Here is a 23354-nt window from a genome sequence, read left to right on the forward strand (position 1 = left end):
CTCATGTGGTAATGGCTGAACTTTGCTTCCTTTCTTCTTGTGAAGGAAATGTTCCAAAATAAACAAAAGCACTGAGTTGCAAGCACGCACAGTGCTGAGAAACCTGGAACCAGGAGGCAGCAGTTTCCTAAAATTAGGGAATGAAAGTGACGTTACAACCAAACCTTTTTACTGTGTTGACCTCTGTTCTCACTCTAGGTTTTCATATAAACCATTGCCTAAATAACTTACACGAAGTCAATGTGAAGAAAACCAACTGGAGAAGGACGTGTTGGAGAAAAGGGAGTGTTTTGAGTATTCTATCAGCAGGATAGTCCTCAGAAAATACAGGAGAGGCAGAGGAGCTGTGCAGTGGTGTTGGATGGTCATCCATAGGTGCCAAAGGATGGAAGGACTAAAAGCGAGAAACAAACTGAGAGGCTAAAGGTAGTGGGGTGGGTTAATGGGAAGCTTCATATGAGGAGAGACTGTGAGGTAGCTGGCAGAGGCTGTGCCTCTGAGACCAGGGGAACGTGCCTTTCTGAGATGTGAAGCTGAACAGAAATGAGAGGAAGGAGGTCCCTGCCCATCTCCTCCCAGGGCCATCCCAGCTGACCTGCTGATCCCAGTCCCTCCTCTGTGATGCTCAGTTCAACTACCCCAGGCTGTGCATCAGCTCTTTACTGGGGCCAGCTATTTTTCATCTGCTTTTCAAACTCAGGCTTGGGACTTGTATTTTAGCTCAAAGATAAACATTTTGAAAGCTGTCTTCTTTCTCAGAGTGCAGGCACGAGTTGTTTTCAATTATCTTAAGAAAGCTTTACTTGGCCAGGCCAATTTGTTCACTGTTTCTCTTGTGTAGTTGATCTGCTTGTCTTGTAGAGCTGGCCTATAAACCAGCTATTAGGGATTTATTGTATAACATTATCAAGAAAGTAATCTTTGAGAAAAAATTAAATCACTTCTAACAAGCCTTTTTTTTCTTTTTCATTGCAGTTGGCTTCATAGAAGCCAAATGATCTCCACTGCTGACCACCCAAACCTGCTGGAAAGTGCTTGCTCCAAATGGAAGTACTCGGGTTTAGTCATGATTTAGTCCTAAAATGTTTTAAGTGATGATTTGGGCAGGGAAAAGAAAGTTCTTCCTGTAGAAGGATGATACGGGAGAAGGAAGACTTCTTTAGTTTTCAGAATTACATATTTTTGAGTCACCCATGCATGATTAAGTGCAGAGACAAGTGAGTCCTGCCCTTTGCTAGATTTATGTCTGTTTTACACACACACATGCACGCACTCTTATATAAAGAAAGCAAGCGATGGGGGGAGAGAACAGCAGTGATTATTACACTGACTGGTTTTATTATTGGTTTTGCCGTGCAGACTCTGAGCCACATGGGTGTTGATGGCTGACTTTTTAAGAGACTTAATGAAGGTTACCTTTGGAAATTGTGACATGCATAATGATAAATGTGCTTCTCACTTAGAGGAATCCAGTTATCTCAGACTATGAGAAAAAAATTATTTTCTTTATTTTTTTTTTACATACTTCTGCATTATCCCTTTTCAGAGCTAATGCCAGTATTTTTCAGATGACTGTAATTTTATTGCTTTCCTACTGACAAAGGGAAATGAGGTATCTTTCTTAAGTGCTCCTCAAAAAGAAGAGAAAAGCAAGACCTTTGTAAGTACCAAAAGGAGACGCCTCATTATTTACATCTTATTATTATTCAAAAGGAAGTTTGATGGGGGAGGGATACTGATTCTAGTCAGACTGTCCTTTTATGTCTCATATCTGAGGCACCTCTCATTCACTGAGAAAATTATTTGAGACTCTTAAAGGCTGCTTCTCAACCCAGAAAATGAAAGGAACCCATTAGAAGACCGGGCTCTTTTGAGGAGTCTGTACATTTACTGTCTGTATCTTCTGGAGCTCACCCACCCTTCTTCCTTGGAATGCTCTTAAACTTGTGACTGCTGACACAACTTTCCTTAAAACCTGTACTCACTCTTCGTTCTCGCATGTTTTGATAGTCACTGACATCAGCTAGAGCATACAAGGTGTTGAATGTATCAGCCCTGACTTCATACTCTAGCTCATGGGAATACCGGGAGATCTTACATCTCAGGCTTTCCACACATGCTTGCAGAACAGTATGGGTTATATTTGCACCGGGGTTTAAACATTTTGTTTGCTGTGACAACAATTAGAGTGCTATTTTCTATTTTGCTGTAAGTTAGAGCTGTAAATAGCAGTGGAGAGGTCTAACCATCCCCTGCTCTCCGAGCAATACTTCATGAACTCTGAACGGTTAGAGAACAATGCAGTTCTGCTCTCAGATGTTATTGTGTCTGTGGGAGAGTATTTCTCAACCTGTGCTCTGGGGACCACTCGTGGTCTGAAAGACTTCAGAGAATGGTTTGTGAGATCACTCTAAAACAAAGCAACTCCCCCCACTATCTCCCCTATCCCAAAACTGCCCATAACCCATACAGACGTCACAACTTTCAAGGGGAGGCCTAATTTTTACTTGATTATTCATGAAGACCACTGCATGAAGACTGCTCAAGCAGCCTGCAGCCTAGTCCTCTAAAACCTCAGGGATCACTGGATTAAAAATCATGGACAAACACTTCTTTGGAGAAGTATGTCCATTATGTTATTTATTTGGGAAGACACAAAATACCTGCCTCATGCATTGTCTATACTTTTTACAGTCAATGACAGACTGCTGCATCAGGCTTCCATCATCCACCAGGACCAGCATACTAGGTGCAACAGTGTTAGTAATAAAACCCAGCAGTTTTATGTTATCTTACTCCATTCCTTTCATCTCCTGGACGCCACCTCAGATGCTGCAGTGGCCCTCACTACCCTTACTACCACTGCTGCAGTAGTCTGGGTTGGCTTTTCCAATATAAATATTGCTCCTGGAGTATCCCCACTACTGCATAGCCTCATCTCAAGTGCAAACCTTTACCTTCCTCACAGCTCCTCTACACAGGAAGGACATTCTTTCTGCTATATGCAGAAGCTTACATTGCAGCTTTATATCTGCAGGAAGCCAAGACTAAATGTAGCAGGTACATCAGATTGTGGAGTGTAAGACAAGGAGAAACCTCCATATCAGAAGCTCTTGTGCTATTGCAAACAAATCATACATTTTGCATGCTCCATCTTAAGACTGGTTGGGTTTCTTGCTCCCACTATTTCTACAAGCTTGTTGGAGCCTTGTTCTAGAGCTTGCTTCTACCAGAGCTTGCTGGAAACTTTGTAATTCAGAAACATTTTTATGGTACATGTAAATCTATTTATTCATGTGTTCATGCTGCCTTTTATCTTAGTGAATCATCTGTACTGCGGTCACATCCAGGGGCCCTACTCAGATGCTGCTGAGCACCCAACAAATGCTGTGTATGGAGCTGACCCAAAGGGATTCAGGACAAGACTGAGCAGAAGATGCCAAACACAAATGTGTGCAGAGGAGTCAAACTGGTATCCTGACTGCTGACAGCCCTGGTGTCTCTTCCATCACAGGGAACATAAAGATACCTTAGAGTACTGCTGTGAAAGGCAGGTTGAGGTAATGGGGAATCACAGGTGTGGTTGCTCCAGAGAGGAGGAGGCCAGGTTTATTTCTATACCTCATTCATCTCATTACACCTCATGTAAATTCTTTACAAAAAGGAACCAAACCACTGCCACACTCACAAGCACACAGGAATTCAGGATTGTCTCTTGCCTGCACTGGGGCATGGTCTGTTGTACGTGTGGGCTCAAGACAAGGGTCTGAACGCCTGCCAGTAACCCCAGCAGTTTGGTTGTTAGTTATTAAGGAGGCAAAGCAAAGTACACAGGGACTGTGGTATCCGCTGTGGCTTCTGCAATCTAGGAGCACCAACATTTGCTGAAATAGAGTTCGGGCTGTTCCTATCAGGTTTTAGCACAACTGTATTCTTGTAGATTGATGTTGAGATCATCTTAACCAATGCTTTACTGCAATGGGTGTTGCACATTTTACCCTGTTTCATAGAGCCCCAGCTGAAGCCTAGCTCTGCCCATGGCTTGGTATTTCTAAAGCCACCATTTGGCATAACAAAACAAGTTAACATAGGCTTGCATTTTGGCCAGCCAGACATGATACCTTTTTGATCTATGATTTTATTTTGGCCCATGGTTAAGGACATGATTAAAGCCGTGATTTTATTTGACACTAGAAGACTTATTTATGCATACTAAATAAGTATTTTTTCCAGTTCTAATGGTATTTACTGCATGTTGCACAACTTCAGTCTCTAAGAAAGATACAAAAAAAGGTACACTCTGAGTACTGAGTGGCACAGCACATTGCCCATTAACATGCACATGATAGAGCTGGTACCAGTGAGATTCTAATGAATACCACAAAAGTACTCTGTTAACCAGACATGTCCACAAACGCTTCTTCCTCCACATAACACTATTTCAAGAAGACAGATATCCTGGTCTCAAACACAGCTGTCAGCACTGCTTCGTTCTCTTCTGTGAGATCCCATTTTGAGCTGATCCTAAAATTCTGCCAAATTTATACCATCTGACCTGAAATTTTTCATATGAGGTGTTTACTTCAGAGTGCCACTGATGGTTATTTATGATCAGTTGGTTTAACAATATAGTGTGACTTCTTCAGAGAAAAAGGTGGTAAAAACTGTTTATTTCTTAGCAAAACAAAAGCACTGATTTTCTTTTCTCTTTAATGTAGGAGAAAAGAGGCATCCCAAATGAAGACTTTGCTGACTGCAGCTGAAGAGCAAGGGAGTGCAATAAACAGGAAAGTACGAGTCTATTTATCTCTGGCACAGCCTGCCTTTTTCTAGTCTGGATGGAAAAGAAGACGAAAGTCCACGGAGCACTTGAGTGAACAACAAATGGCATCAGAACAAATGCAGCAAAAGGGAATGCCAAGGTTGTCATACTCCGTCAGTGGGTTGGATGGATTTCCTCCTCAGAGAAGCGCTGGGGAGTCTCGAGGCGGGACCTCGTGCAGGAAGCAGGTGGTTTGCTTTACCAAGGGCCATGCGTAATGGCCAGGGAGCTGCGCCGCGCACCAGGCCAAGCTACAGCAGATGGGCCGCAGTTCGCTCCACTCAAGGATATTTTTCATGTTATGTGTGGAAAAGACCAGTAACCCTTGTTTATTATATGAGGCCTTGTAGGACTTTGCTTGGAAAAAAGCCATTTCTGAGATAAAAAAAAAAAGCCATTAAAAATGTGAGTCACTGCAATCACATTCAAAGTGCTCCAGCTCCAGCACAACCTTTTATTTGCAAAGACTTCACCAGGAAAAGCAGCTTTTTTTATTCTTTTTAAAGAAGAGTTCCTCCACCAATTGCCTCAGGCTAATCGAGGTGACATTACTGATCTGTTCATTTGAAATTATGAAGAAAAACCACCCCAAACACCTCAAAGCACCAAATTCAAATGATTCACAATGCAAGGATACCAGCAAAATAGCTGTGCCTGCTCTGTGGTATAACACTGGACCTTGGACTGTAAATGCACCATAGTGCTCTCTCCAGCACAAATGTATTTTAAAACTTAGCTCCCCCAAAGGGGTGGGAGAGACTCATTCTTTATGCAGGGAGAAGAAGCAGGACCCTAGGTGAACCTTGGGCATCTCAGACTGGGGACATCTACAGCCCAGGCTGATCACTTAAGTGAGCCAAAGAGGCCAGAGCTGCACACACATCTGCTGCTCTTTGAGGTTTGGGTGCCCCATTTAGCAATACCAAGTGCTTGCATCCTCTTGGATGTGAGATGCCCAAACTGCTGCTTACAAAGCACATCCTTGCCATGAGGTTGGGAGCAGCAAGGGCAGAGGGCATAGAAGCCTTTCTGTTTTATATGATAAATATCAGCATCTTTTCTCTCTGGTGCACCATCACCATCCTTGCGGAGAGACCAACTGACCTGGGCAGGGTCTCTCCACATCCAGGTACACCTCCCAGTGCCCATTTATTTACTGCACTTTAAACTGTCCCTGAATGAATCACCCTTCTCTCAAATCCAGGCTGAGCTCTCAAGTCTCTCAGGCACCGGAGAAAGGGCAGCTTTTGGTTAATACCACTACCAGGTGCCACCATGTCTGTGCCAGTCCTTGGGACAGAGGGATTTGGGGTCTCCTGCTGTGCTGAGCCTCCCAGGGACCTCTGAGCAGGATAGAGGTCCTACTTTCTGGGCTATCCTGAGTAGAGGTCCTACTCTTTGGACTGCCACTGCACTCAGCAATGAGTCAGAACACGGAAAATAATCAAGGTTGTTGCATCTCTGGGCATGCAAAACAGCCACTGTTAAATTACAGTGCCAGAACAGAAAGTGTAGGCACCTCCTGGGAGAGGTGTCAGGGCTGCAGCTATGGGGAGGGGGAAGCCAGGCATCCAGTCACAGCGTGTTGGGTCTGTTCTGGTTCTGTGCTACTTCTTCAGTGCTGCAAGGATCTGAGTTTTACTTTGTGTTTGACCAATTGCAGACAACATAAAAATGAAGAGAGAGCAGAAAACAACCACAGAAAATAAGGGCTGATTAAAGTGTCTGATGGTGAGAGACTGAAAAGGTCCGTCTGTTTGGCTTAGGGAAAAGCCCAAGTCATCTTACTGTATTTTACTAGAGGGACTTACCAAGTGCTTTAAATCACTGGCAAAAAACGAATAGCTGCAAGTTAAATCCAAACAAGTTAAAATAGACATAAGGCAGTTCAAAAGCAAATAATGACTCATTGCTAGTACAAATTACTGATGGCATTGGTGGATCCTCTACTTTGACTAGCAGGAGAGGACGGGGTCCCTTCTTCTGTAGATGGGCCAAAGGGTTCACACAGAAGCATTTGGAGGAGGTTGCCTGACTGGAGCTGTACAGGAGGCCAGGCCAGATGACGTAGAGCTGCCTTCTCATAACAGCAACCTGCTGTTATCCACATTGCTGCATCAAATCCTGCAGCACATCCACGCACCCAGCAACTAGTCAGTATTGTCAGGATGGGCCTGTTAGTTAACTGTTAAATACTGTCTGGGAAAAACAAATACATGAATAACTGTGATGCTTAGTAATGGTAAATCATATTCCTCAGCTCCTTTCCCTTGTAAAACACAGAACAGCTGTTCTTGGAAAACTGAATAGAATCTCCAGTACTTTGTTGTTGTACTCTACTGACAAATGATGTGTTACCAGCAGTAACGTTCAGTGACAGGTAAGAACTGTCTATTTAGAAGCCTCTGTGCCATTCAAGCTTTTGCTCTTACCCTTGGCTAAGAGCATTATAGAGCATTAGACAGCATAAAGCTCTGGCCTCGTGCACATGCTATTGAAACTTGAGAAAAACAGTCAACATTCTTTTTTTTTTAAATGGAGAGAAAAGTCCTGATCTTGTGTTCATGCTGCTCTGGATTAATGCCCACCAGCTATCAAACAGAAGACAAATGACAGTGCTGTTCTTTCAACCAGTTTAATGATTCTGGCAAAAGACCTGGCAGTAGACTCCAGAGATTTCATCTAGGCAAGGCAATGCCTATTTCAAGAGTGGAAATCTCTAACTGGAGAGCTGGCAAGTGTGCGTTTGTGCTGGAGGCTTAAATCAATCATTTCTATTTTTCCCAGTGTGATCTAGCAGAGTACAGAAATTGGCTCCTTCATCGATGGCCACAGGCCACTTTTCATGCTTAAGTTATTAGTGCCATGGGCTACAGTGATACATTGACTTCATGTAAAACAGTCAGTGCTGGAATCACCTGTTTAATCATTCCTCTACAGTAGCTCTACCTTGAAAACTGTCAACAAATGCCCCGTTGACACTGTGAACAAGGAGTCCAAGAGACCACCATATGGTAGTGGTCCCCTGGAGTCATTCCTCTGTGTTCATGCAGAACTCGCCTGCCACCACGATATCTTTGTGATTCTGCTGCCAAACACCATTCCCCTCATCGTTACCTTGTGAACTGGAAGAAATTCCCCTGGCACCAATGCCTGAGTCCATGAACAATTAAAGTGCTACTGAAGAGTTACACTATTTACACTATACACTTTCTTCCTCAAAGACTTGGACAAAATTTAGGGGCCTAACTGTGAAACTGGGATTTAGATTAAATAAGAAACTTACTCAGCAGCCACCCAACTATTTAGGATCTGATCTGCTGTGCCTGGAAGTTCCTAAGATGCCAATAATTCTACATCTGTGGGTACCTAAAACTGCCCCTCCTTGCTCTGGTGGGAACCCCAAAGTGAAGAGAACATAATCTAAGACTGTAGGTTTGCAAAACTTCCTTGTAGGGCAATACTCTATAAATGCTTTCCATATCATGGGAATGTCTTGGCAGCACTGTACCTTTTTATAAGGGTTAAGCCTGTGGTGTGTACCCATCACACAGTCTCAGGACCCTGAGGACACAGGGAGGACCTGACAAGAGCCTTGATGCCATAGAGGCACTGACAGGATGCTCAAGGTGTCCTGTGTAGAATGTTTAAAAAATAAGTTTATGTGCAGCCTAAGGGGCCAGATCAGCTACAGGTGCGCTGAAGAGATTTAACACATGACAAAAGCACAGGATCCTTTCTAAAGGGAAATGACTTTTCATGGTTTATATGTAGTGATGCATATGCCAGTGCTGCTTCCTTGTATGTTGTAACTCAATGGTTACTTCAGCCAGAGTACTTGGAAGGTGCTTCTACACATCTACCAACTTCAAAAGGTTGAAACATCTCCCATCTGCCAAAGGAATGCCTTGTTTCCTCTCTTCTTCCCTAGGAAGAGAATAGTCATCCTTCACTTGCAAATCAGTAAGAAAAAAGCAACAAAACAACAAAATTCCCTGACAAACTAAAACCACACACAAAAATATATGGGACTTTGAGAAACCTGGTCTAGTGGAAGGTGTAGTGACACCCATGGCAGGGGGGTTGGAACCAGATGATCATCGAGATTGCTTCCAACTCTAATCATTCTATGATTCTATGAATATATGGAATCACTATTTATTCACTGATGTCCCTAATTCTAACCTAGAATCCATAAACATTACAAAGGGTTTCTCAAAGTCCTGAGAATCCAAAGCACTAAACATTTCTCTGTCTTTTGCTTGCAGTGGTCTCAGGTTGTAAATCTTCCAGCTTGGCCCTCCAATAATAATTGCGGTAATTTGTCTCTGTGAGCTTTGGGTAGCTGCTAGCATAGTCCAGCTGATTTCTCCAGAAGGAACGAAAAACAAATTTAAAAGAGAAAAAGGCCAAGCCTCAGAGAAAAGTAACAAAGGAGCAAACTATAAGAAAGTTCAGTCTAATCATCTGTGCTCCAGTGCTATCTGAGGCAGCTGAAGTGAGTCACAGAGAGCCACAGTCCATGCAGGACCTCATGAACGGGAAAAAGAGGATGAGACTTTTATCAGCACTCAACCATTCAAGCAACTTACCAGGTTCAGGAGAATACAGCTTCAAAGCACAGAAGCTCAATGTCCAACCTGTCTCCTCTGCTTCCGGGTGACCAGTGCCCTTATACACAAAACATGAAGTCACCAAAAGCTGGGCTGTCGTGAGAAGCAGGCAATAAGCCTGCCAAGTGAATGCCAGGTCTCTAACATGGGCAGAAATACAAGCCCAAAATGCATTTATTTTTTGCCAGCTGAAACCATTTGGTTTCAGCATCCTGATTTTTTATGCCAAAAATTAAATGGTCTCTCTCTACTCCAGAGCTCCCATTTCCAGGCCCATAGCCAGTTAATACTTCATCTCTTACTGCAGCGTGACCAGCAGTGGAACAAGCACTAAATGAGTCCTGCTGGTTCTGGTCTGTCAGAATCCCAAGCTGGAGCCTGGGGGACCACATGAGCCACTGCCTGCCCACCACGCCTTCCGTAGTTTGATTTCCTCACATCCCATGGAGGATCTGTTCAAGTTCAGTCTGCAGGTGCAAGTTTTGCAGTTTATATCTGGCCCACATTTTTGATGTCAGGAAAAACATTGCAAGAAAATAACTCGTTATTAAAGAGAAGGGCTCCAGAGACTCTTTTGTATTCCAGTGAAAAGGCTTTTCTTTTAGCAGGCATTTGTCTGTGGTGTTTGCAACTTAAATATCACACAAATCTGAAAATTACATTGATTAGAAACTGATTCTTGAAACAAATCATGTTCTTTTCTTGGCAGACAGTAATGAATTCTCATCAATGAGTTTTTCTGATTTTGGAATACATTAATTAGCTGGAACGTGCTCACATCTCAAAAATCGTGTCAAATCACAACTTTTAATTGCACGTAATTCCTACCAGTGTTTTGCACCATAAATTCATTTTAATTGCATTCAAGTTTAAAGAAAACATTTTAACCCTTAAAATTTTTGTGCAATTCCATAGGAAGAAAAAATCCCTTTTGTTCCAGAGAAAAACAGTAGTTTAAAATAAGTAATAACTTTTGCCACAGGTTTTTACATTTGATTTCTTGCTTTAAAGAGAAAATCCCACACCTGGTAACCCTTATTACCTCCTCCAAACCTCCTGAGTCATGGAAACAGATTTCAGAAAGATGCCCAAGGCCAGTAATTTTTTTAAAAAAGGAACAAACCCAAATCCTTTCACCCATTATTTTCCCAGGTCACAGAACAAAAAGCTGTAGGCCTCCTATTTCCATCTTTAGCACACACTCTCACTTGAGACTTAGAGAGCGGCTTAAATTCGACTTGCAAAAGAAAGATAGAGGCATGCCCCTGTTCCTTGGAGAGAGCATATGAAAAGAATGTGCTTTTTTTACTTTAAGCTTTTGAAACTTGAACTCAAGCTGTAAGAGGGGAAAGGAAGGCCACAGCCAGGCAGCTGGTACAAGTAAGGTGCAGACACAGAGTCTTGTCCAGTGCCAGCTGGAAAAGATCCATGTTGGAAAACAGCTTCACAAGCCCCCCTGCTCCCTGGCTCCCGGGACATTGCCATATAGGAAAAACTGCAGCACAGTGTGTGCTTTGTAGGGTTTGAAGTGAAACTGTCGTATGGATCTTCAGCTGTATGTGTTTTTTAACTGAAATAATGATTTGGGGAAAAAAAGGAGACCTCATTGCCTCATATCCCACTGAAATGAAATACAGCCTATGGCCCCTATCCATTACTGCTGATTAACTCAAACCTAAACTAAATACCTTGTCCAAGAAGCGAATGCTTTTCAAGAGCTCTTTCACTTGTTTCTGCAGAGGAGGTGTCAGACCCACACTGTGCCAGCTATGGTAGAGCAGTGCTACCAGGCGGGGGGGTAAGTGGACTCATGATGAATGTCCAGAAGCAGCTTTCTTGCCAGGAGGCTGGGAATGAGGGGCATGGAGACACCGCAAACCCAAATACAGAACAATATTGACATGGTTCCCACCACTGCTGGCTTTTCAGATTAGTGTTCAGAGACATTACCATTTAATGAGGAAAAACTGTACTGTTACTGTGACTCTTTGTGATCCCGGTTTTTACAGCCTTTCATCATGCAGCATTACCAGTGGTTTAGGAATTGCCCTACTTTTCTTTTTTAGGAATATTTTCCCAGGACGCATCAAGCGAAGGAACCTGGCTATCCCATTCGCACTGGAAAACTTTGCCCTTTCTTCACTACAACCTTGTTTTACTGAAAACAGAAACTAAAGCTTAGGCTAAGCTACCAGCAGATAGTATAGCCCAGCCCAGCACAGGACTCTTCTGGGAGGATGTAAAATGTCAAGTATGGTTCCCTAGCTCTGCCTTGACTGAGCACCTCAAGTGTGTGCATGTGCCTATGTTTATGGCAACTGCTCTCTTCTTTCCCCTACCTCACGCAAGTGTCTATTTCCTTGGAAGATTAGAGAATCAGTCTGATGGCAGAAGATAGTCAGGATTTTTCCTCTACACGTGAAATAAAATACTCTGCATGTACATATTTGTGTCCATGTGTGTGTCCACATCTTTGACTCCTGAACAGGAAGGATCAGATTTTTAAAGGTATTAAAGGTATAGCAGAATAATTTCAGGTCACTTACGAAATTTCATCTCATTTCCTACCTTTGACTTTAAGCATCTACAAAGATCTGTGAGGTTTCAAAAGGGAACTTTTATAAACCTGTTCTGTGCCTCTTTGCATTTCAAGACAATTAAGACTCTAAAAATATCCTCAAGAGGCATTGATACTAGAAGAATGTTCTGTTTCATTAATTGTTATTTAGTTTTTCTTAAGGCTTCCTTTATCTTCAGAACACATTTGGGACAGGCACGGGATACATTCAGTGAGATTCCATGACTCACTGACATATAGGAGTTCAACACACACTTGAATATATCCAACAAAAAGGTGCTGCGGATCCTTGTTCCAGTGGCATTTCTCCTATTAACTGCGCTTTCTTCTTTCAGCCTTGACTTTTCACCAGGTTGTCTTCATTATTCAAAGTGCCATAGTATGAACTGTGAGAATCTGGTTGTATTTTGCCTGTCAAATTTTGTCCTAAGGAAACAGGGGGAGGGAAGGGGAAAACAACAACTCTGTGAAGAATTTCAAGCAAACAAATCCCCCACCAATCCATCATTTAAACATTCTTTGCTCCAGAAATCACTGTTTTCATTTGACCAGTTGTAACAATAGCTTGGAAAAACTCTGGAAAATTCTTTGAAAAATCTGTTGGGAACAGGAATAGAAATTAAGAGAACAGTATATTTATTCAATATGACTAGAGCACATTTGTGACTCAACTCTCCTAAGTCATCCATTATCTGATATCTCACTTTTAACAGAGACAGAAAAAAACCCCTACTTACCAGGAATATGTCCACAGTCAATAAAAGGAACTTGTAAATGCTCCTCTTTTTTATTTCTTGCAATTACAAATACACCGAGGAAAGACAGGAGACACCTGCAAAATAATAGTGGCACAGTGTCATTAGAAACAGTTCACTGCATATGAGATGACAATTTCTTTCCGTATTTCTTTCAAGGACTTCCCAAACCCAACCTGCCCAGTTTATAAAGAGACTTTTCTTCCTGGCAGCTCTGTATACTCATCTTGGGCTCTCTCTCAGTCTAGTTTGTGTCTCCTGAAGCTTTATTATCAGTTCCAAAGGTTCCGCAAGCAAAATCACATTTTCAGCAATATATACCTAACCAAATGCCTGTGTGAGACCACAATATTTGAATCCCTGAGCAAATCTTCACAGAGCATCTAATCTACCATTCTAGCATTTGCAATTTCATTAACAACTCAGTCTAGCTACAGACAATCAACATCTCTGTTGTTTTTCTCACTTAACTGTGTGTCTCAGGGGCAAGCTATAAGCCAGAAGCAGTGAAAAACTGCTATGCTTGGATAAATCTTCTATCCGCTCTGTGCTGGACACGCAACCACTAATTCCTGCCTGCCAAATACATGGGTTGAATTTGCTCCTCTCCATTTTTCAGTCACTTTTCCTGCAGTCAGACACTATAGCAGTTGTGTGCACCTACTCCAGTCCAGTTGCAGAGGACAAAGATGTCTGTAGCTGTCGGTGCCATTTATTTGACATCACTGTGGCAAGAAGACACCTCCATCAGTTCTGGGAGATGCTTTTAACCATCTCACACCACTGTCAAGCACTTAACTGTTACTTGTCCCACCAGGGACGGTTGTTGTGGTGCTGGTAGCCAGCAGAAGGTTTCTGCTCTCACAACACCTAGGTCCTTCTTCAAACATTTATTGTTAACAGATTTTTAGTATGCTTTGAACTTTTCTGCAGGCATTCTGTGTCTTTCTCTGCACAGGAAGATGGGGGGAGAGAGCTTATAGTACAGCCTCATAGGCAAGCAGCTCATATAATCGCCCATGCCTAGTGGCAGCAAAGACCAGCTGGGCACACAAATGGAAGGTAACATCGGAGGAGATTTCTCTCAGTTGTAAAAGCACTCCCTATAACACGATCTTCGGTGAAGAACAGTGATTTTTACTTCCTGCTGGAGGAACACATGCTGCTGATTTTTCATTCCATCATGAGATTAGTAGTTCATAAGTGTCTCACATTTTTACATATTTGAATTCAAAACCAGGCCTCCAAACTCCCAAAGCACAGACATCAATCTTTCCTTTAATGTTTTTTTATCCTACTATAATGGCTATTCCGTAATACTTTAATAACAAGACAGGTTTCTTCTTACTGAGAAAAGAAGGGATTCCACAAGGCAATACTGTTTCAGTACAAACATTAGTGCAGATTTCAGGCCAATACACTTACCCGAACAGAAACATGAACAGGCTCAGAAAAGCTACACTTTGGAATTCCCGATAAAATATGACCCCTGGAATGTGACAGAAACAAGAATTGCAGATTTTGACTGGCTTCCAAGCGATATGAATTACAGCTGGGAGGGTCAGGAGCATTGTCATGCTCAAATGGAGCAAAAAAAATCCCAAATAAGGTATTAATGCACATTGTGATCGGCTCACTTTTTGTTCCCGTATTCCATTAACTAGGCTTTGTCAGGATACTGCATGGGACTGAAGAAGATTAAATCTATCAGGTTGAAGCATCTGCTGTGTTAGTAACTGCACAGATGCAGGTAATTTTTTGCATTGTCAGCAACAGTTTTTATGCAGGTCAAACTCAAGGTCTTATTCCCAAGCAGAGTCATACCAATATAGCTAACAGGGTCTTCGTGGATTTAGTTAAGCCACTCCAACATACCATGTGGACATCTGAACTTCAATTAGGAACAGGTTTTCGGTAACTAGCTGTGTCCCTGAAGTTTACACCAAGTTAAGGGCTCCAGCAGACAAATTTGCCAAGTCTTTCTGGCTGAAGGGAACACTAGGTCTTTCTGGTCACCTCTCTTCCAGGAATTAGCACCTCTGCAGTGGAGGTGACAGAACCAGATGTGTATCTGGATCTCAGCTGCCCCAGTTCACAGCCAAGTATATTAGCTTTAAAACACTGATGAGCATATTTCTGCTTAGAAACACCAAAGTGTGAACCAGCACAGCTGAAGCGTGACTGTATCTTCAAAGGCTGTAACTGGGGATGGGGTGTCATGAGAGAGGTACCTTCTACAATCACCCCAGTAAGATTCGGCAAAGGTTGTTCTTCTAAGCCCCGGTTTAACACTGGTTTAACTAACCTGGTGCAAGTGCATGTGTATCCAGTCACAAAGCTATTAAGCCATTCCTGAATAGGTACTTGATCTTTTAAGGAGGCACAAGGCCAGATTCCCCATATGGTCACAAGAACTCAACCCCTTTTTGGCACATGTCTCAGTCACAAAGTGTAGGTCTCTTCTAACACAGGTGCTGAGGCAATCTGCGTGAAGCTAACTCTCCTTCTCATTAATGGCAGCTCTGCATGAGAAACTCCTGCACAGCAATGACAGGAAAGCCCCAAGTGTGTGTTAAAATGAGTCATAAATGTTCTAACAACATGATCATTTTGGCTCACTGCTGATACAGCATCTTGGTCCTCCTCCTTGCTCGTGTTCTTACGCTGCGCACCATTTCCAAGATTTGCAGCCCCTCTTTAACAATGCTGAGTTCAAAGTTCTCACCCAGAATAAAATGTTAAATGCTCAAAAAGTCTTTGGGGTAATTTTATTTCCTTCACTTAACCTAGAATTCCACCTTCTGAAATGGAATATACACTAACTACTATGAAACACAGCTGGTTGTCATTTGAGTAGCTTGCCAGGCTGTCAAAATTACTCTACCAGTTCCAATGCAGAGAGGCTGGTGTGCACATGGTGAATGCATTTACTGGATGACAAGATGAGGCTGGGGTAAATGCAGGTACTTCTAGTAAGCCAGCAAGGCACAGTAAACCACACATACCAATTCTGGAAATGCTAGAATTTGATTGTTTTTATTTTGCTTCAAAAGTTGTAAACTTACTGATTTTTCAGAACTTAAACACCTGCACATAGGAAAAACTTCTTTTTGTGAAGTCAAATATGACTGGTTTGTGTTCCTCTTCACAGGCAGTAACTCTTAAAAATCTGCTGCTTAGAAAATCATTCTGGAGAGGCAAAAGGCCAGAAACAAACCTGAGATGATGGCACTGGTGGTGAAGAACACAAAATTAATGGGCATAACTGCTGTCACTTCATACAGATGCATTGCTTGATTCAAGAACCTGGAAGACAAGTGTTACTGTACCTCATACCTACAGGAGATTCGTTGCACTTTAAGTCAGGTTAAGCCACTTTATGTCAGTTTAACAAAAAGTGTGACCATTTCTTACCACAATAGCAAGTAGCCCCAGACAGATGCATATGTGTCTTGAATTTACCTTCTGGTTTTGACTCTGCAGAGTACAAACAAATAGGCAAAAGCAAGAAGGCTGGCGTGGATTCTTCTGGCATAGGCTATCATTGGACAGTCCTTTGAAGCACTGTTGGAAAAATTTTGTCTGCCACAGATAAGGGAGGAATGTTAGGGTATTTACTGGTTATGGTCTGCACCAGTTCTTGGAAGCAGTGCTGCCTGTGAGCAGCCAGGGACAAGTTGCTCTAATTTAAGCAAGCTGTGTAAGGATATATTTCCAGCACGGACATGAACACACAAGTTCTTGTAGGAACTCTTTCACTTTGCTGAAGTCCACAGCGCTTCTACTGCTTAATCCAACTTGACTAAAATGCCTATTTGTATGTGTATCCCTGCAATCGTACCCCAGACACTCTGTCCTGATGGGAAAGTCCAGGAAGGTGGCTCCTTGTTCCTTGGGTTGGGAACTCTGGTGTGCTTCTCAGAAAGGCAACACAAACCCCCACCAGAATCCCACGTAACAGTGTGCAGGACCACAGGAGCCTACACTGCATACATGCATACACTGGCCAGGGAGCAGCCTGCACAGTCAGCTCCGGTGGATTAAAAAGGCAAAGCAATTAACCCACTTGTGTGGAGACCACAGCTATCAACATTTACCCATAGGGTGATGAATCATGACTGTGAGCTCTTGGGTGCACTGGCAGATACTCTTAAGTGAATAGTGCATTTCAGACCAAAAGAGAAAAATCAGGAGGCTGCAGAGTGTATTCAAAACCTATAAAAAGAACCGCACTTAAACGTTTCACTGGTACAATATACGTCCCCAGTAAAAATCCAAGCTTGGATCTGTTTTAGCCATTAAAGTAATTGCATAGTTATTTTAGCAACTGTCGAACAGTCTCCATGGTGCTTTAAAAATAAAGAAATCCTACATATCCACAGGATAGTCAGGATTTTGAAGTCATTGAAAACACCTCATTATTTTCTCCCATTTGCAACAAACTCGGTCATTGGGACTAAAACAGTGATACCAAAGCCTAGCATTGAATCCAGGATGATGTTGCAGCACAGGCTGTTCTGAGCTAACACACAGCAGTCAAATAAAATAAGAGAGGAAACAAATAAAATGAAAAATGTAGACTGACAGCACTGTCTCTGTGAGAAAATGTGTCCAAGAGAAAGAGAGAAAGAAACACTGATTGCAGGGAATGAAATGGGCACATTTAATTTCTACTTTAATTCTGGCTGCGCAAAATAAAATAAAATAAAATAAAAAACAAAACAAACCAAAAAACAAAGCCCCCAAAAAACTGGCAAGAGAGAGAGGTTAATTCAGCAGCTTCCTATTTACCAAGCTTTTATTTCCTATTTTAAATGCCCTGAGCTGTTCTCCCAGCAAAGACAAGCTGGATGCAAATCACTCTATAATCTGTTACAGGGGAGATCCTGAGTCAGCCACAGACAGTCACTGAACAATAATGCATGGACTTTCTGATTCCACATGGGAATGGTATGTTCTGCCACGAGAAAGCTGGGTTGGCTCTTCTACCGGAAAATAATCATGCAAGTAAACACTCAGACTCACACTGGAGCAATCTAGATGAGATTACTGAATGATGCTATCAGCACCTGAAGCAGAGGGACAGGCATAAAGAGAACAGACTCTGTTCAGCTGCAAGCCATATTTTACCAAGTTGCCACCCCCAGCAATCTGCAAAGGCAGCAAAAAGCAATCACTTCAGAGGCCAGAGGGGAAAACTTGGATGTCCCCTGCACAACAAAAATTAACTATTTCCTAAAAAGTACAGGCATACAGGGTACCAAAACGCAACATAAAGACAGATAGGAAAAGCCTCATGCTCACAGGCCCTTGTTCTCATGGGGGACTTCAACCACCCTGACATCTGTTGGAGTGAAGGTACGGCCCGGCACAAGCAATCCAGGAGGTTCCTCGATTGTGTGGAAGACAACTTCCTTCTGCAAGTAATAGAGGAGCCGACAAGGAGAGGTGCCATGCTTGACCTCGTGCTCTCCAACAGGGAAGGGCTGGTTGGAAATGTGATGCTCCAGGGCAGCCTTGGAGGCAGTGACCATGAGATGGTCGAATTCGAGATCCTCAGGACAGTGAGAAGAGCATGCAGCAAGCTCACTGCCCTGGACTTCAAGAGAGCAGACTTTGGCCTCTTCAGGAGCCTGCTTAGTAAGGTTCCATGGGATAGAGCCCTAGAGGGCAGGGGGGCCCAAGACTCTTGGTTGTTATTCAAGGATCACCTGCTCCAAGCTCAGGAGTGTTGCATCCCAACTAGAAGGAAGTGCAGCAAGAGGGCCAGGAGACCTCCTTGGATGGATAAGGAGCTGCTGAGGAAAATTCAAAGGAAAAAAGAGGCTTATAGAAGGTGGAAGCAAGGACAGGTGGCCTGGGAAGAATACAGGGCTGTTGTCCGGGAAGCTAGGGACCAAGTGAGGAAGGCTAAGGCCCAGTTAGAATTGAACTTGGCTAGGGATGTTAAGGATAACAGGAAGGAATTCTATAGGCACATAGCGAATAAAAGACAGACTAGGGGCAACGTAGGCCCCCTCCGGAAGCTATCAGGAGAACTGGCTACCCAGGATTTGGAGAAGGCTGAGGTTCTTAATGACTTCTTTGCCTCAGTCTTCACTGGCAAAGGCTCTGACTGCACCACCCAGGTCTTGGAAGGTGAACGCAGGACTGTGAGAATGAAGACCCTAGGCCCACTGTAGGAGAGGATCTGGTTCGAGACCATCTTCATAACCTGAACGCACACAAGTCCATGGGACCTGATGAAATCCATCCATGGGTCCTGAAGGAGCTGGTGAATGAAGTTGCTATGCCACTGGCCATCATATTTGAAAACTCATGGCAGTCAGGTGAAGTTCCTGATGACTGGAAAAAGGGAAATATAACCCCCATTTTGAAAAAGGGGAAAATGGATGACCCGGGGAATTACAGACCAGTCAGTCTCACCTCTGTGCCTGGCAAAATCTTGAAGCAGATTCTCCTGGAAGGCATGCTAAGGCACATGAAAAAACAAGGAGGTGGTTGGTGACAGCCAGCATGGCTTCACTAAGGGGAAATCCTGCCTGACCAATTTGGTGGCCTTCTATGATGGGGCTATGAAACTGATGGACAGGGGCAGAGCACTTGATGTCATCTACCTGGACTTGTGCAAAGCGTTCGACACTGTCCCACACGACATCCTGGTCTCTAAATTGGAGAGACATCAATTTGATGGGTGGACCACTCGGTGGATAAAGAACTGGCTGGATGGCTGCACCCAAAGAGTTGTGGTCAATGGCTCGATGTCCGGCTGGAGACCGGTAACGAGTGGTGTCCCTCAGGGATCGGTGTTGGGATTTGTCTTGTTCAACATCTTTGTCGGTGACATGGAGAGTGGGATTGAGTGCGCCCTCAGCAAGTTTGCCGATGACACCAAGCTGTGTGGTTCGGTTGATACGCCGGAGGGAAGGGATGCCATCCAGAGGGACCTCGACACGCTTGTGAGGTGGGCTGATGCCAACCTTATGAAGTTTAACCATGCCAAGTGCAAGGTCCTGCACCTGGGTCGGAGCAATCCCAGGCACAGCTACAGGTTGGGCAGAGAAGAGATTCCGAGCAGCCCTGAGAAGAAGGACTTGGGGGTGTTGGTTGATGAAAAAATGAACATGAGCCAGCTTCAGTGTGCGCTCGCAGCCCAGAAAGCCAACTGTATCCTGGGCTGCATCAAAAGGAGCGTGACCAGCAGGTCGAAGGAGGTGATTCTGCCCCTCTGCTCTCATGAGGCCTCACTTGGAGTATTGTGTGCAGTTCTGGTGTCCTCAACATGAAAAGGACATGGAACTGTTGGAACAAGTCCAGAGGAGGGCCACGAGGATGATCAGGGGACTGGAGCACCTCCCGTATGAAGACAGGCTGAGAAAGTTGGGGCTGTTCAGCCTGGAGAAGAGAAGGCTGTGTGGAGACCTCATAGCAGCCTTCCAGTATCTGAAGGGGGCCTACAAGGATGCTGGGGAGAGACTCTTCATCAGGGACTTTAGTGACAGGACAAGGGGTAACGGGTTCAAACTTAAACAGGGGAAGTTTAGATTGGGTATAAGGAAGAAATTCTTTACTGAGAGGGTGGTGAGGCACTAGAATGGGTTGCCCAGGGAGGTTGTGAATGCTCCATCCCTGGCAGTGTTCAAAGTCAGGTTGGACGAAGCCTTGGGTGACATGGTTTAGTGTGAGGTGTTCCTGCCCATGGCAGGGGTGTTGGAACTAGATGATCTTAAGGTCCTTTCCAGCCCTAACTATTCTATGATTCTATGATTTAACAGAGGCAGGAGAAAGCTGGGATAAACTCTCTTCTGCAGTCTATGACACCAGCTGGGGAAAAGAAATGTATAATAAGGGTAAACATGGCCATTAGCTTATTCAGCAATGAAGTAAAAGTCACACCTCCCCCCTACCCCCCAGTTTACATTAACATATATTTAATGATTTCAAGTTCAGTGTCCCAAAACTAGAAGTAAACTTGGGAAGGACATGTATAAGGTGATGAGAGAATGTGGCATCTATGAATCAATTATAAACTGAAAAATAAAGCCTAAATAAACAATACAATCAGCCAGAGGCAATTCATCTGTCTCACAAGGCTCTGTCAGGATTTTGTTGCCTCTAAGTGCAACTTGTATCTGGAGTTGGTATCAGAACCAAACCTGGTAAAACTGATGGATAAAATGTGTACAAAGGTGTGGAGGTAAGTAGACTCTCACTTACTTGACTTGGAAAGCACAAGAGCTTGTCATCAAAACAATCATGATATAGAAAACAGGATAAGTTAACTGCATTTTCCCCTTCACAGACAGTGTTATCATGCTGGCCACAGCCTTTACAGCAACAACAGTCAGTGATGCTGAAAGGGAATAGGAGAGGTTAGCAGGGCAGGATTCACAGCAGTGACCTTGAAGCATCAGTGAGGGAGGAGAAAGTGCCGGGTCAGACCCACAGGCTGATAACCTAAAATGACTGAGATAGGGGCTGGGCACCTAAAACTAAGTGTGTGATTTTATAAATGCTCGCTAAACTACTGCCTCAACTCAGTGGCCTTAGCTCCATGCATACTTTGTGTTTTGCTTTTAAGTTCCTGTAGCACTGGGTCTGCAACCCTGCATCTACTCAGTTTCACCATTTTCAGCAGGGTAGCTGAGTTTAGAGTCAGATAAATCTTTCAACGTGAGACTCGTGTGTCTGTGTGTGAGAGAGACTGAGTTCAGGATGAGGAAAGAACTGGATCCATTTCCTTGAGCTGGGCATATGCCCTAAACACTGGAACACCAGTCAGAGGTGGTGCAACAGCTTCCAGATCTTCCAGACATACTTTATTGAGCTAACTTGGAATCCATGTTGTATTATTCAGGAGAGGTCTGAGAGGACCTTGTTATCTGTTCAAAGCAGCTGGGACACCTCCTAATAGCAGCCTAAAATAACTCCTCACCCTCAGCATTTCTCTACTGAGAGAGGAGCTAGACAAAGCTGGCCAAAGCTGACTTCTGGGATCACATCCCAAAGCACCTTATGGATGGAGAGCAGACAACCAACACAGGGGTCTGAATTTTATTTCACGGTCCAGGCTCTTATGACCATTTACTGGATCTAGCCCACAGAATACAGTATTTCAGTGGTGTGTTTTCAATCCATTTGGTCACTGTCATTGCATTACCACAGACAAATTTCAGACAGCAGGCAATGGCTTTAATACATGTCGCCAGTTCAGAGAAGTCTTGCAATCCACATCTTTTAGAAAAGGGTCTGACAGACCAGCTAAGAGTTACTTCAAATTTCCTTTTGGAGTGTGCTCTTGGCTTGCTGAAGCTAACCCAAGTAGGCTGTGATTACTGCAAATAAAATGTAACAAATTCAGAGGAGACTAGAAACGATAAGAAGAGTCAGGGTGCAGAGATGACTTTTGAAGAAAGGTAATTAATTGTCAGGAGCACTGTTCCTCAGCTGGGATCCAGTTCCACCCTCTTCCAGAGCTGAGGAGTTTTGGATTTCAGTGGTCTGATTCATCCTCCCATAACAGCAAAATGCAGATTGGCAACGATAGCTGCACTGTGCAAAAAGTTCAGGCAAAGGGTTGGGAGAAAAGGTGGGGGAAGAAGAATGAATTCAGGTCTGTGGTTTTGACTGCAAGCATTTTTCTTACAGCAAGTCCAAAAGTTCAGGGGGAGTTTAAGAGTTGTATATATCTTGTGATGATCCTGTTCACCATCATGAAATTCACTGTTTTCCTGACAACCTTTCTACCAAGTACTTCACTTCTTGCTCTGTAATGGAAATAGGTGGAGGGATTTAACAAACAAAGCAGTAAAACTGAGCAGAGGAGGTCAAATGCTGGTCTGCCATGGTGCTAATGGTATGATAAAAAGCCAAAAAATACACTCAAGCCACAGCAAGCAACCTACATTAAAAATGAAATCTCTAACAGGGTGGAGTTATTACTCTAAAAGAACATTTAGAGGCAAAAATTAGTAGTTTGAATTGTTCAACTAAGGGTAAAGACTGTTAAAAAATATTTCTGATGAAAGGGCATTTTCCATCCCTTAGGATTTTAACAAACCAGAAGAGAAAGCATAATTCTTTTTTTTTTTTTTTTTTTTTGTCATTTTGTTTTGTTTTTTGGTTAATTGGGTGGGGTTTTTTTGACAAGTTCAATGATCTTTTTAGTTAAAGTAGCCCTGGAATAAGTTTCAAAGCCTAGGAAATGGTTTTCCTATCTCTGATAGAATGACACCCCCCTAAGGCTAGTGTGACAAATGATGTCACTTTCCAGCTGTTAGGGCAGGAAACTCAGAAATCCCACTGTAATCTGAAATATTTCCCCCCAAACTTATGATAACTCCCAGTATATACATGAGGTAAGATAATTCCCACCAAATGAACTTGCAGAGTTGCACTAAGCAAAACATTTGCAGATTTTACAGTCACCCCTATATTTTCTTCATAATGAAAGCATCTCCCGTACCCAGTAAAACACAAAGGCTGCCCTCTCTTTAAAGAAACCTTTCTACATTTAATTCACACCTGTACGAACCCTCCACCAGAAATGTATCTGTGCAGATATGAGAAAAGGCAGAAATAACCTT

The 23354-nt window shown here is 43.2% G+C and overlaps 1 protein-coding gene across 1 annotated transcript in view; it reads right to left on the reverse strand.

The window, feature by feature from the left end:
* Positions 1–12344: 12344 nt before the first annotated feature.
* NIPAL2 (NIPA like domain containing 2) overlaps positions 12345–23354 on the reverse strand; it is a gene marked incomplete at both ends in the record, with an annotated part of 48682 nt that continues 37672 nt past the window's right edge. Inside the window, 5 exons of the mRNA XM_080609723.1 lie at positions 12345–12439; positions 12751–12845; positions 14194–14257; positions 15986–16074; positions 20986–21121. Coding sequence (XP_080465849.1) covers positions 12345–12439; positions 12751–12845; positions 14194–14257; positions 15986–16074; positions 20986–21121 — 479 coding nt within the window. The remainder of the gene's footprint in view (positions 12440–12750; positions 12846–14193; positions 14258–15985; positions 16075–20985; positions 21122–23354) is intronic.

This window comes from Psittacula echo, assembly GCF_963264785.1.
Source record: "Psittacula echo genome assembly, chromosome: 2".
NCBI lineage: Eukaryota > Metazoa > Chordata > Aves > Psittaciformes > Psittacidae > Psittacula > Psittacula echo.